General features: G+C 55.5%; 1 protein-coding gene across 1 annotated transcript; it reads left to right on the forward strand.

Moving 5' to 3' along the window:
• Positions 1-4,482: 4,482 nt before the first annotated feature.
• LOC119101676 (protein fem-1 homolog B) lies at positions 4,483-11,596 on the forward strand. Its single transcript, XM_037225091.1, has 9 exons — positions 4,483-4,586; positions 6,062-6,423; positions 6,575-6,759; positions 7,178-7,864; positions 8,203-8,346; positions 8,847-8,959; positions 9,450-9,554; positions 10,078-10,301; positions 10,646-11,596. The coding sequence occupies exons 2-9, from the start codon at positions 6,108-6,110 to the stop codon at positions 10,846-10,848; spliced, it is 1,977 nt and encodes a 658-aa protein (XP_037080986.1). The 5' UTR covers positions 4,483-4,586; positions 6,062-6,107; the 3' UTR covers positions 10,849-11,596.
• Positions 11,597-14,172: the final 2,576 nt, after the last annotated feature.

Genomic DNA, 14,172 nt, shown 5'->3' on the forward strand with positions numbered 1-14,172 from the left:
CTTAATGCGAATATTTTGAACAAACAATTTTAAAATATGTCTGAGATCACCTAATGCTGTGCATCACAAGAACACCTGTCAGCCTGCATCTGGTTTTTGACGCAAAACAAGCGTTTAAATGAAACTAACCTCCAGTCTTTACACCATCAGGTCAGAGCTCTTCTGCCGACGGTAAACGACCTTCAATATGCCAGGAGCTGCTGGTTAAACTATACCACACAGCATTGTTTGCCTTGTCAATGCCCTGCGTTTCAAATTGTGCATGTCGTCACGAGTGATAACTAGCACAGCTTGACTATAAGCACACTGCTTGAAACATCGGCAATATAACCAATGTTTGCTTGGAAACGTCGTTTGGCCAGTATTTCCCGGTGGCTGGTACACTGAAGGGCAATAGCTGTCAGCACAGAAACTTTACACTCACAATGACACAAAAACAGGAGCTTAAAGCCCCTCCTTGCTTAAATCAAGTAAGACTTTGTACCACTACGTAAACAAAGTAGATATTTCGGCAAAAACCAAACCCATGGCATCTTTTGCGGCATCATCAGCTTATTTCACCAGGCACCATCTGTGGCAGGATGTTGAATGAACAGTGCCACACCACGGCGGCATAATATCAAAACTGTCGAACCTGCCCAATAGCAGCGCTTAACGAGCATTGCACGGTTGCATTTGAGACCACTGGGCGTGAAATATTTCCTTGGGCGATCTCCGCTTGCAACATAACCAGCGACCGCTACATCCGGAAAATAGCACGGTACTGACTGTCAACAGCTTGCGGCGAGGTTTGGGTAAAACCGTCGCAACAGGTAATATGTAGTACGCTGCACAAGGCAATGTCCCCCTTGACGAGATACATTACCTTGTACAACAAATTTCCAGCATAAACCGTTAGAGGGTAGTTCAGATATCTACTTTTTCCTAAAAAATGCTTCGAAGCGGCCTTGAATGTACATGTGCCCTAATATTAGCAGCTGAGGACCGACTCGTATCACGCAAGGGCAACGGCGCCACTGGTGTGCATTGGCTATTCGAACCGTACTGCTGGTCCGTGCGCGAGCTGCTGACCTGCTGTGAGAGCTGCTCCAGCAGCTGCGCTGCCAGCTGGCTCTGCTGGCCGCGCAGGTCCTGTGCCAGCTGTTGCGGCAGCTGCCGCGCCTCGGCCACGGCTGCGGTCATCTGCTGAGCGGCCGCCGCCAGCTGCTGCACCGCCTCCCGGTCACTGGCACACAGAGTCGGGCTGGACCTGCACAGGGGAGAGGTCACACTCCTCACGGTCACTGACAAACAGAGTCGAGCCGGACCTGTACAGGGGAGTGGTCACACTCCTCCTGGTCACTGACACACAAGGTCGGCCGGACCTGTACAGGGGGGAGGTCACACTCCTTCCGCCACAGGGTCGGGCCGGACCTGTACAGGGGAGAGGCCACGCCCCTCCCGGTCATCGGAACACAGGGTCGGGCCGAACACGACATACCTGATGCCCTCGATGGCCTGATGCAGCAGCTCGAGCCGGTCGGCAGTCCTGCCACTCTGTCGCGCCGCCTCTGACGCCGTCGCCTTCAAGTCCTGCACGGCCGCGAGCACCTCGGCGTCCGACTGCGGGCCCAGCACGCCGTCAGCGTGGCGCCGCTCGAGCGGCCGGCAGCGCTGAACGACAGCTAGGCTGGCGGGCTGAGCGGCACAGCCGTCAGTGTGGCGCCGCTCGACCGTCCTGCAGCGCTAAACGACAACTAGGCTGGGGGGGCTGAGCGACACAGCCGGCAGCGTGGCGCCGCTCGAGCGGCCGGCGGCGCTGAACAACAGCTGGGCTGGCGGGATGAGCGGCACAGCCGGCAGCGTGGCGCCGCTCGAGCGGCCGGCGGGGCTGAACGACAGCTAGGCTGGCGGGCTGAGCGGCACAGCCAACAGCGCGGCCTGCAGTGCAGCTTCGCAAAATAAGTTGGGGGGAAGGCCAAACAAGGAAAACCAGTTAGTCCTGTTCCAAAATTATACAAAAAGCGAATCTGTCTCCCGATTTTATCCACTTTCAGGTAATAAATTATGGTGGGGATGGGGGTGAGGGGCTGGAGCCCCTACTAGATAAGAGACTCCCTGAGAGTGGCCCAACACGGAGTGTCAGATCAATAACAATGCGTGATGTTCGCGGTACGTGTCCACCTATCTCGTGTGATCTTTTGTATGATCTATTTCTCATCACATCTATTTATCACATTATCACATTTCGTCCTTCATTTATCACATCTGAATTCTATCGGCACGTAAATCATCTGATTTCCAAAAGAAAAAGCCGTCGTGCCGAGGTCGCGTCGCCCACTGACTGACCTGGCGGCGGGCGTCGGCGACCCGCTCCAGCGTGCCGCCGAACTCGTCCAGCCGCTGGCCCAGCCGCAGCAGCTGGCGGTCGGCGCTCTCGGCCTGCTGGCGCGCCGCGCGCTCGACGCCGTCCTGCAGGCACGGCGCCAGCGCCTGCCAGCGCTCGGGCAGCGCCTGCACGTGCGCCGCCACCACCGTCAACGCCTCGCGCACGTCCCGCTCCAGCTGCTGGCGCTGCAGCCGCTCCTGCTCGATGCGCCGCTCGAGCGCCTCGCTCTTGGTGCGCAGGCTGGCGGCGGGCGGCGGCGCCGACTCCAGGCTGCAGCGGCTGGCCACCTGCACGCCCGAGTCCTGGCTGTTGTCGGGCGGCACGGGCCGCGCCGCCACCGCTTCGCAGCTCCACCGGCTGCGGGGGTGGGGCGACACCTGCCCGGCAACCAGGGCGCAGATGAGGACTCTCACAACGCACCTACTACTCGTCGGATAGAGGTGGTGACAAGCACGGGAACGCGCTAGTTGGACATACTGGTTGCACGGCAGGAGTGCGCCAAGAATGAATAGCGTGAAACTGCGTGGATCAGGCTCCCTGCGCCGTTACAAAGGAGTGCTACACACGGGACTTATGCAACTTTGAACTGAAACAGCCAGCTTGGAGACCTTTCGGTGTTGTTCACAAACCTGCCCTTCTTAAGGCCCAAGCTGCTCTAGTTTCTGAGCCATACGCCCGCGAAAAGTGGTGAGAGTACTTTGGAGAAAGTACTTCAGTCACCTTGGCATTCGCGACGTCATGATAACGTCGTTGAAATCCTGTCATTCCATAGGCCATGCAGCAATCAAGGAGAAAAACATATCTGTCGAGGTATCCATATCTGGCATTCGTGAGCACGATTTCCAGATATAACGGCGGTCAATTGGCTCTCAATCGATGTTGTGCAGGGTACGATGACGTACGACGTCCTTAGATCTTTACCCAAATCTGAGAAACCCCTTCTTATATGGCTGAAATTGGCAAAACAAACCTACACGTGCATTAAGAAGCCTTATGAACTTCAACGTACATTTACATTCAAATACCAACCTTGACCTTTTCGCCGTAGCCATGCAAAGGTTGCGACAAATCTTGTGACAGAGAAGCTTGAGAAAAATACGTGCTCTGTGAGTCTCGCGGATCAGTTCTCTGCATTCTCTGCATCATCAACTTCAGGGGCTGGTCGGAATTCATCTGCTGGCTGAACATTGCAGTATCCCAGCACCCAACAGTGCTACACGACGCTACCTGGCAAATGAGCGAGGAGTGCTATACCCAATGCAGTGCACGCAGTTTAGTTGATCTTGATGGAAGCTTTGCGGTCCGGAACTCCTTAAAAGCGTGTTCGTGGCACTGTTTGAAAAATTAGAATGCATCGTTAGAGCTGTAATTACTTCATGTGTCCAGCCTTTATATTCAGTTGATAGCACCACCATTGACCAGACTGGTAACTTACCTACACTAATACTGATTCGCACCCTTGATCACACACGGCCATGGGCCCAGAAGGAAGCATGGAAACAGATTTAGCGCAGGTAAATGAAAGGAAAGCGCATCAGATCAAGCCGGTCTAGCTTTGCACAATGATATGAAATCGCGGGCCCATACCAGCGAAATGAATCAAAAGCTCAATTCAAGGCAACCACCGCGACAATCCTTATCTTGTTCCCGCCTCCCCTGTCTGCGCTTTTACGGGTGGGAGGTACTTATGCGAAAGTACATAAGCACTTTTACACCAACCCCCCCACCCTCCAGCTGAATTTGCGTGAACGCAGTGTCGGTGCGATTGGGGGCGATTGCGATGTGGACAATCATGCACTTGTTTGAAGCTGTCTGCTTGAATTTGGTATCTGGGAATAAACAGTACTCAATTTCCTCTATGTACATATTATATTTTCGCTAAGTATAACACATTGCATTTCTCTGTGGTGTCGTGCATTTAAATTCTTTCCAGATAGTCTCTTAAATTCAGCAGCCTCACACCTTTACGATATTCTATAAAAAGGAGTATCTTAAATACCATTCAACGGTGATAACTTTCTTGTGGAGAAAAATTTAAGGAAAGCTACCATATCACAAGAATGCGCTGAGATGGCAAATCATATGCGTGTTTTGCCAATGAGGTTCCGTCAGCCGTGAGATTCTGCTGGGAATGTGTGGGCATGGTGCGAGGCTATCAACGCGAGCTGATCTGGTGGACCGTGGAGGGCTGAGAGAGAAGGCGTTTGGAGGAAAGGAGGTATGAAAGTGGTAACTGATTGTAATGAGGGGTACTAGACGTAGTTCAGTGGTAAGACTGCCTCATGAAACGTAGTTGTGTACCTAATTAAACGAATCCTGGGTGAATGGTGTTCTGACAAATTTGACGATGCTGCCACGTGATATTTGTTTGCAATTCGAGGCGGGTGCTGTCTAGGATTAGGGAAAGTGATGAATGCAGTTGGTTGTAGCTTGCTTAGGGTTAGGAGACTAATCAACTGTGGATTGCATTTTGCTATGCAATGCTATTTAGCAGTGATGTTGTTTTCCCATGTCAAAATACAATTGTTGGGATTTACTGCAGGTACTGCCATCATGGCCTCCTCCTGTACCAGGAACACTTGCATGAATTGGCAATATGGTATATAGCAGTGTTATGTGGTGTTTTTAGTTGTTCATGCCTGGCTGCAATTTAGGGTGACCAACTTGTAATTGCATGCATGTTAAGGTGTTTTACAATTATAAAAGTTGAGGAAGGGGCTTATGCCCCAGGAGCCACCACAACATATTTGCCCCTGCTCGGTACTGGTGACTGATTTTGTATGATGCCATTTTATCCTCATAATGCTATGTTAATTGAAGAGGGAGAGGGGAGGGGAGAGGGCAATGAAACCTTGACTTCCTACGAGCTATGAAATAATGTTTGGTAGTGGAATTTGGTGGTGAAAATTTCATGTGCCACAACCTTTTGCATGGTCTCCTGATCATTTTCAGATTATGATCAGGCAGTTTTTTTGCTGAGTTTTAAAAGTGGGCCTTGTGTAACATAGCTACTAGGACTAGGCAGCTATACAAAAATAAGTTTACTGTGTGCCAGAATTATTGAAGCCGTGTTTATCTATTAATTTGGAAAGGAATTTGTGAACACTTACCAGTGTGTCACTGAATGATGTCTTAATGACATAGCCAGCTGAACAGGGTTTCTGCCCTGTTATCAACCTCCACAGGTAAAAACCTGTATAAAATGGCAGAGACTTAAAATGCTATGATATTCCTTCTCTGTTAAGTATATTATATTGGTGTTAAACAATTTTCTGAAATCAAACTACTGACATAGTACTGAGGTCACTCACAACAACACTATCAAAATGTATGGTAATTGTGCTGTAGCTGATATAGAATCCAGACAGTGCAGTGGAAGAACATCATAGGGCAAAGAACAAAAGAGCTGAGAGAAAGAACAAGAGAAGGTGGTAAAAAGATTGGTCATATTTTCATATTGTATCTGCCATATATGAGAGGACTAGTTAGATCATTTAATTTGTTCAACTCAGCATGCCAGGAGAAACAAATCTCTGGGTACCTGCATTTGGTGAGGAGCTGTTATTTTTATGTGTGATAGTTATATTGCTCTGTCATGCAAGAGGTGCATCTGTGTTGCACATGGCACAACATGCTATGCACTTGCAAGAGTAACACCCCATGAATAACACCTCTGTACCCCCTCATCTTCAGATCACCCTGAGATTGGAACCCCTCTCTGTCACCCGCCTGGGATGCAATGGAGGTCACGGTGGTGACCGACTTCACCCCGTCGCTGACGTACCGCGTGTTCTTCGCGGCACGGGATGGCATGACCATCACGCTGTACGCGCTGCTGGCCGACAAGCCGGCCGAGTGCGTGCGCCGCGCCCTAAGCCAGACGGTGGAGGACGGCGGCCAGCAGTGCGCCGCGCTGCTCATCGCCGCCCGTAACGGCCACAACAAAGCTGTCAAGGTGCTGCTGGAGAAGTTCGCGCCCGACATCGAGCAGGAGGGGCGCGTCAAGTTCGACGACTTCATCATCGAGGGCGCCAGTCCGCTCTGGTGCGCCGCAGGTAACGGACCACTGGCGCTCAGCAGCTCGGGGTCGGGGTGGCCACCTGCAGACGATCACCGCATCTGTCGTGACCCGTGCCCGGCGACCGGTGTCCGCCGCGGCGCCGGCCCCCTGTGGCTCCCTGTCCGCTGACGGGTGTCCTGTCGCAGGCGCCGGCCACTTCGCCGTGGTGCGCACGCTGGTGGCGGCCGGCGCCGACGTGAACCACCCGACGGCGACGCTCTCGACGCCGCTGCGCGCCGCCTGCTTCGACGGGCGCCTCGACATCGTCCAGTTCCTGGTCGAGCACGGGGCGGACATACACCAGGCCAACAAGTACAATAACACCTGTCTGGCGAGTAGCTGCTTTTTCTGTGTTCTTCGTCATTTTATTCTGCCTCTTGTGATTTACATGTCTGCTCGGGATGCGTAGTTAAATGTAGATTTGCAATGCTTGTCGACGACTCGTAAATTTTTGTCTGGCGAGTGTCTTGCACTGGAAAAACGACTAGCTCCATTACGGGCTGTATGGGGCTAGATTAACGCGGCGCGTTTGCAGTATGGTCTGGGACCACATTTACTGGGCCGCGGTGACATTAATGCCATCATTTCGTTATCAAGTGCTCGAGCGTAAGGTATCCAAGCGCAATTTGCCTCACTTACCCGTCCGCGTAGCTTCACTCCATGGCATCGGTGTCCCCACTTGCGCTTGTGCGTGCTTCCGTGCAACAGCGGCCGGCGCTGCAGCTAACCCGACGACGCGGCGTTGGCAGATGATATCCGCCTTTAAGGGCCATGAAGAGATCGTGCAGTACCTGCTGTCGCGCGGCGCCGAGCTGGACCGGCGCACAAACTGCGGCGCCACGGCGCTCCATTTCGCCGCCGAGTGCGGCCACGTGGCCATCGTGGAGCTGCTGCTGTCGCGCGGCGCCGCCCTGCTGCCCAACGAGCTGGGCCTGACGCCGCCGCTGGCCGCCGCCGAGCGCACGCAGGCGGCTGCCGTGCGCACGCTGCTCGACCGCTGCCCGCTCAGCGTGGCGCAGCGCGTCGACGTGCTCGAGCTGATGGGCGCCACGTTCGCCAACGACAAGGACAGCTACAACCTGGAGCGCGCGGCCGAGCTGCTGCTGGAGGCGATGCGGCTGCGGGAGGCGCACGGGCTGCGCAAACGGCAGGCGGCGCCGGTGGCGGCCTACGAGAACCACTGCGAGTGCCAGAGCCTGGCCGAGCTGGAGCGGATCCGGGCGCAGCCGGACCAGCTGCACATGGAGGGCCTGGCGATCCGGGAGCGCGTGCTCGGCCCCACCAACCCGGAGATCCCGCACGCCGTCATCTACCGCGGCGCCGTGTTCGCCGACGCCGCTCGCTTCGACCGCTGCCTGGAGCTGTGGCTGCGCGCGCTCAGCCTCAAGCAGACGACGCGCACCACCGCCTCCAAGGACCTGCTGCGCTTCGCACAGGTGATGAGGTGGCGGGGATGTCGGCCGGGCGGCGCGGCGAGACACGCTCCGGGCGCGGAAAGCAATGTGGGGTCACACACCGCCGGGAAATGTGCAGTGCGATCCGTTATCACCGTGTTTCTGGCCTAACTGAATGCCGTAAAACGGTCTTGGTTGATATATTCATGTCTGTAATGGATTGTCCCTTTACATATTTTATATATATATATATATATATATATATATATATATATATATATATATATATATATATTGATTCCAGCTCCAGATGCATTTGTGCTGCCGCATACCCACTCGGCTCGTTTGGACGCTAACCTTTGGCCATCTCTCTCGTGCAGGTGTTCTCCCAGATGGTGTTCGTGGGCGTGTCGTTCTCTTTCGACTGCCTGATCCAGGTGCTGGCCGCCTGTGTGCAGGAGATTGAGTTCAACCTGGACAAGATCGCCCACCCGGGCCCCAAGGACGAGCCGCCCGCGCTGCAGGTGCGTCGCCGCCCTTACCCCCTGTCGCGCTCAGCTGTCGCGCACAGCACACGGCTGCCCGTAGCCGGCCGCGTTATGGAAGCCAGTGGGGAAAAGAGGGGATCATGTGATAGGTGCACAGGAAGGAACATCACAACAGACTGACTTGAATTACCCAGTTGTACTAGTCATAGCTCCAGCTACCCATGCAATTGTGGGTGAAGGAGGTTTGTAATAATACTACTGACTTATGGATGGTACTACGTGGCACGTGTTAGTAGCGAATTGAAGAGTAACATTTTGTGCGCCGTGTGGACGTCACGATAACAAATGCGTGATCAGCATTCGTAAATGATGAGAATTTTCAGAAAATGGATTGTGAAAGCATGCATGGGACGAGCACAGCAACTGCTGGCAGATCAGTTCGGCCGATGTTCGGGACCGCAGTGGCCCGGCCCTGTCCGTTCGGTGATGCCCCAAGGCAAGTCTGACGGCCGACTGTTGGCCGGCTCTGCTGGCAGGAGGAGCTGGAGAGCAACATGACGACAGTGCTGTACATGCTGATGATCGCCAACCGGCTGATGCCGTCGGCGACCGAGGCGCAGGGGTTCGAGGTGTACCGCTCCGGCTACCGGTCAGTGGCGCGTGCCGTGCGCGGCTTACCCCCGCGTGGCGGCGGGGGCCGGCCGCCCCGCCAGACGGCCGCACCGCGTCTGCAGCTCGCACCCGCACCTGAATCTGTTTGACGTGTGACGCTCAGAGGCATGCACGCTGCCACACTGGGGACCCGCCGTGCGGTTGGAGCGTGGGATGTGGTCGGATGTCCTTACCAGCGAGGACGACGAAGGCAGTTGTTTGCGTAGACGCGGGTCTACCTTTCCCGTCTCTCATTACAGACCAGCCAGCGATGGCACACGGAAACAGTAAACTATCTGGCAGCGGTACAAGTAGGCCGAGGCTCCGGTCGTTGTGTGCGCGAAGGTCGCCTTCCTTAATGTGTGCTATGGTAGGTCATCTTTCCGGGCCAGTACTCCGCCCGTCATGTTATGATGCACTCTGGTGAGTTAAGGTCTGGTGGTGGGTCCTGCCGCTGGAAGATGTGACCTCTGACTCCACCGCCGCAGGCTGTGCCAGCTGGGTCAGCTGACGCGGCGCGGGCGCAGTCTGCTGCACATGGTGACCTTCGCTGACACGCCCGTCGACGACTTCCACACCAGTAGCATCTGCAAGTGAGCTGACCCGTACAGCGTGCAGCTGAGCTTCCACGGCCGTCCCTTTGTAGTATATGGAGCGGTTGTGAAGCGTTCTCCGTGACAAACTCATTGTCAGTGCCAAGCTGTGAGGGGCGGAAATGTGTGCCGCGCCATCTCACGGCCTTGCTCACTGTCACTGTGCTTAGCTCTGTTCCAAACGTAACACGCCTACAAATGACGTAACAAGCACGCAACCACGTGAGTTCCATGTGGGGCCTAAGGGCCCAGCATATACCCTACTGGCAAAAAGGGTACTTCTGTGCTAACCTGCGATTCTTCCCTGGTACCCGCGTCTCTTCTTTGTGAACCCCGTCACACCTCTGTGCTCTTCCACCCGTCGGGCCCACCTCGGCTAACAAACTGCAGGCCCTCCAGACGACACCCGCATTTTTCGCTCAGCACTGGTGGAGGCGCCTGTTTCGTTGTTTCGCCGCCTCTCTCCTGCTCGGCCACTGCCCGCCTTCCCTGCTCCCCGCCTAATGCCCGCCCGCGGCGGCAGGTTCCCGTGCTCGGCCACTGCCCGCCTGCTGATCAGCTGCGGCGCCGACGTCAACTGCCGCGACGCCGAGGGCAACACGCCGCTGCACCTGATCGTCGGCTACCAGAAGCCGATCAGCGACTTCCGGACGCTGCACAGTATCATCGAGGCGCTGGTGGACGGCGGCGCCCACATCGACGCCTGCAACCGCTCCGGCCTCACGCCGTTCGAGTCGGCCACTACAGGTCAGCCTGGCTGGCGGCGGCGCTCCGAGTGGGGTCGGGGACGCAGGGCTCGCGACGGAGGGGGAGTGGAGCCAAGGGGTGTGTCGTGGAGAAGGGTGTTCTCGTCAGGGCTTTGGGGAATGGTGAGAGCAGCTTGTCTAAGCAGCCAACAACACTGGCGATTGTCGTGAACCTAACGTTAGCGTGCATTTGTAAATAGGTATAAAATATTATGGCTACCATGATTATTGAAATGCAACGCGTATCACAATGCGCTACGTGCCGCGCAATTTGCTGGCCACCGCTAGCCATGGCGTTACCCATCAGTCGCGACTTAACCGTCTGGTTCCCGCTGCTGTCGCCAGGTGTGGCCGAAATCATTCTGCGCACCAAATCGCAGATGTCGCTCAAGTGTCTGGCGGCGCGCGTGGTGGCGCGCCACCGCATCCCGTACTGCGGCGCCGTGCCACGTGACCTCGAGTCGTTCATCGAGCTGCACGGGCCGGCCGGTCACGTGGACCGTGTCACTGGCGGCCGCGGTGACGACTCCCGGGTCAAGGCCATCTGACGGCACCAGCCGGACCGCACGGGGCGGGGTGAGGGTTCGTGACCGGCGCCGCACAGGCACCGTTGGCAGTGTGGGCGAACGTTGCTGCGCCCTGCAGTCTTCGTTGAGAGTCTTGACGGGAATCTCACCTGAACATGAGCCCGGCTCCAGGCCGATGGCTGCGGAAGTGATCCGGTCCCCAGGATGGGACCCCCTGACACCGGCGATCGTGTGTGATGGTTGACCTGGACCTCTGCCCCAACGCCACCTCAAATCGTGATAATAGTTACGGCTTTCTTAACGCTGTCGGGAGGGGATATGGAAGACGTATTTGGTGTTCACCGTTATGTTTCGCCCTGTGAGCTTTTATTTGGGTTGTGTACCGCTTAACTCCGGTGTCGCGCCGCGACAAGAAGGTGCTCTAGTGCAAATGCAATGTTACCATTTGCGCAAGTGTGCATTGCGCAGGTATCGTGTGCGGGCGCGGTTAGTGGGGAAAATAAGGAGTGTTTGCGACTGTCCGCCATCGCTGAGGGCATGGGAACGCGGTGCTTCCTGTGCTGGGACGGGACGTGGGATTGTGATGCTTTGTCGGTGCCGCAGGATGTGGGATTGTGATGCTTCGTCAGTGCCGCAGGATGTGGGATTGTGATGCTTCGTCAGTGCCGCAGGATGTGGGATTGTGATGCTTCGTCAGTGCCGCAGGATGTGGGATTGTGATGCTTCGTCAGTGCCGCAGGATGTGGGATTGTGATGCTTTGCCAGTGCCGCAGGATTTGGGATTGTGATGCTTCGTCAGTGCCGCAGGATGTGGGATTGTGATGCTTCGTCAGTGCCGCAGGATGTGGGATTGTGATGCTTTGCCAGTGCCGCAGGATGTGGGATTGTGATGCTTCGTCAGTGCCGCAGGATGTGGGATTGTGATGCTTCGTCAGTGCCGCAGGATGTGGGATTGTGATGCTTTGCCAGTGCCGCAGGATGTGGGATTGTAATGCTTTGTCAGTGCCGCAGGATGTGGGGTTGTGACGCTTTGTCGGTGCCGCAGGATGTGGGATTGTGATACCGACGGTAGGGCGGAGGGGCTCTTCGTGCCTCCCCTCGCTGTGCACAGGTCCCGCGCGGGCCCGGACGGCCCGGACGTTCATTCGCTTTCTGGTGACCGGGTCGCCGAAGGGGGTGTTACTGCCAAACCTCATACCTAATCTCATGAACCTGGCACAAATATACGTCATGACTACGTTCTCCTGTGCTTTCTTTGGTTTGGCTCATAGACAAGATCCCCAACGCGGTAATTACTGCCATGCTCCGAACCGTGCTAGCAGGAGTTTTAGTGATGGACAATGGATTATCAGATGACGTAATGTTCGTGTGAACGCAAACTTCCTGAGCACCATCCAATCGACGATCGGTGCTGTGAGAATGCCGGGTACAGGGTTCCGCGCTGACTCGTACCGCTGTCGCTATGGGATGCTTCGGGCACATTGGGATGCCCCATCGTAGGGTGCTAATGCGGTGAAGCTTAGTTGGCAGTGTCATGCAGACGACTTGATAGAGCAACCAATACAATGTCTTCACGCTTCATGTCTTTTGCGCTCATCGTTCCACGTTTTGCCTTCGGCACTGTAACTTGCTCGCACGCGCTCAATGTTCAGTGTCACCTGTCAGCCCCCACCTGCTCGATGTGTGCGGGAACATCCAGCGAGCCGGCCCAGTCAGAACGTCGCGTCAGGATGGCCAGGTGCCCCCGCGTTCAGCGGGGTCAGAGGAGCAGAGACCGCTAGCAGCGAGATGGAGAGCACCGTATGGTCGCTGTGGTAGTCGCCATGCACCAACTCTCAAAATCACAGCAATTTTAGCTGTTTTTCCATTGAAAGGCACGCTGTGGTGGCTTGGCTATCTCGGCTTTTCGCTATGCTCTCCGGCTCTGGGTAGCAGCCTCGGCCCCCTGAGACCAGGCCAGCATGCGTCTTTTTGGAGCAGTGCGTTTCCGTGCCTGAAATATCCCAGAACAACATCGGGCTGCCTAAGCCGCTGTTATTGCCGCATAAATCGTAGGGAATGTGGTGCCGGATCACAGAAATTACGGCGGTTTGGCGTGGCGCTAGATGGACAGTAAAATGGAATAATGCCACTTACGCTAATACAGAAAAGCCGTCTTGACACGACGTTAAATGTCATACTTTGCACACCAAGACCGCAACCCATATGCTAGGAATCCCGATAAGATCTGAGTAACAGATGGTATCAAGAGAAGGCAAGCCAGTGGTTGAGACGATACAGCATGTGAGGTAAGAGTTAGGTGAATTTGGAAGAATGAGGTGCTGACCGCATCGGCTTGAAAAGGGAAAGTTTTTTATAAATTTGGTCCGAACCCTTGGAATTGACGGATTTCTGGGATTAGCGTTCACACTAAGCAGTGCTTGTTGTGTGAGCACTGACCCCAACCATCCGATCGCGCAATTCCAGGCAAGGGCAGAATTTAGTGGCGAAAGCCTAGCGTGCCGCAATGCTCGGCACGGTCCGTCCTGCCCTCCGTCGTCAACTGACCTTTAACGCGACCGCTGCCACCGGCCGCAGGCCGTACCTGCCAAGGGCAAACAGCGAGCGCCCTAAAGCGACTCGAACCCACCATGCCATGGGTGGATGGACCGGAATACAGGCGCTCTAACCAACTGAGCCGCCGGGACGGACATTAGGCAGCGGTCATAATTGATCGCTGCCAGTGATTGGCCCTAGAGTCAACATGGTATGCTATGCATCCATACAGATATTACGAGAAGTCGCGAAAATAGCCTTCGAGATCCCACGTGTCTGTTTCTCATGCGACATCGGTATTCGTCATCGGGGTTCCAGAAGGGCCGAGCTCAGACTGTATGTCAAGCTCATGTTGCCCGAGCGGGCCCTTCGGACGGGGACGCTGTCAACATTGGCTGTTCTGTCTGTCAGTTACACATGTGTATACCGTCATCACGAGAGCTGAGCCGGGAAAGCCTAATCAGGCTGGTTTAAAGCTTTCTCGTTCTTGCACACCGCAGTCTACCGCTCATTGTCATGCATCCCCACCAGACGCTTTGGTTTGGCTTACTTTACAGCGCCGCAGCCGCTGTGTTTATGAGGACCGTGATCCTCGGCACTAATCGCAGCGGTTAACCTAAGCACAGCATGCCCTAAGCAAACCTCGCGCCCCCGCTCTGGAGGTTCTGGAGCCTGCACACTCCCGCTGAGTCACGCCACCCTCCGCGCGGTCCTTGCCTCATCCACCGCCGCATCACTCGTGCTGGCACCATCCCACCGCGCTGGGACATGCTACGGCCGTCAGCCACGGGACGGCTTCACGGCCGCCCC

Source organism: Pollicipes pollicipes, unplaced genomic scaffold (assembly GCF_011947565.3).
Source record: "Pollicipes pollicipes isolate AB1234 unplaced genomic scaffold, Ppol_2.1 Scaffold_4881;HRSCAF=5763_pilon_pilon_pilon, whole genome shotgun sequence".
In the NCBI taxonomy this organism is placed as follows: Eukaryota; Metazoa; Arthropoda; class Thecostraca; order Pollicipedomorpha; family Pollicipedidae; genus Pollicipes; species Pollicipes pollicipes.

Bases quoted from the DNA above. Each gene is read 5' to 3' on its own strand.
- LOC119101676 (XM_037225091.1), top strand. From the start codon at position 6,108: ATGGAGGTCACGGTGGTGACCGACTTCACCCCGTCGCTGACGTACCGC. The intron at 8,347-8,846 runs GTGCGTCGCCGC...CTCTGCTGGCAG, and splicing joins ACGAGCCGCCCGCGCTGCAG to GAGGAGCTGGAGAGCAACAT. The intron at 8,960-9,449 runs GTCAGTGGCGCG...CCACCGCCGCAG, and splicing joins GTGTACCGCTCCGGCTACCG to GCTGTGCCAGCTGGGTCAGC.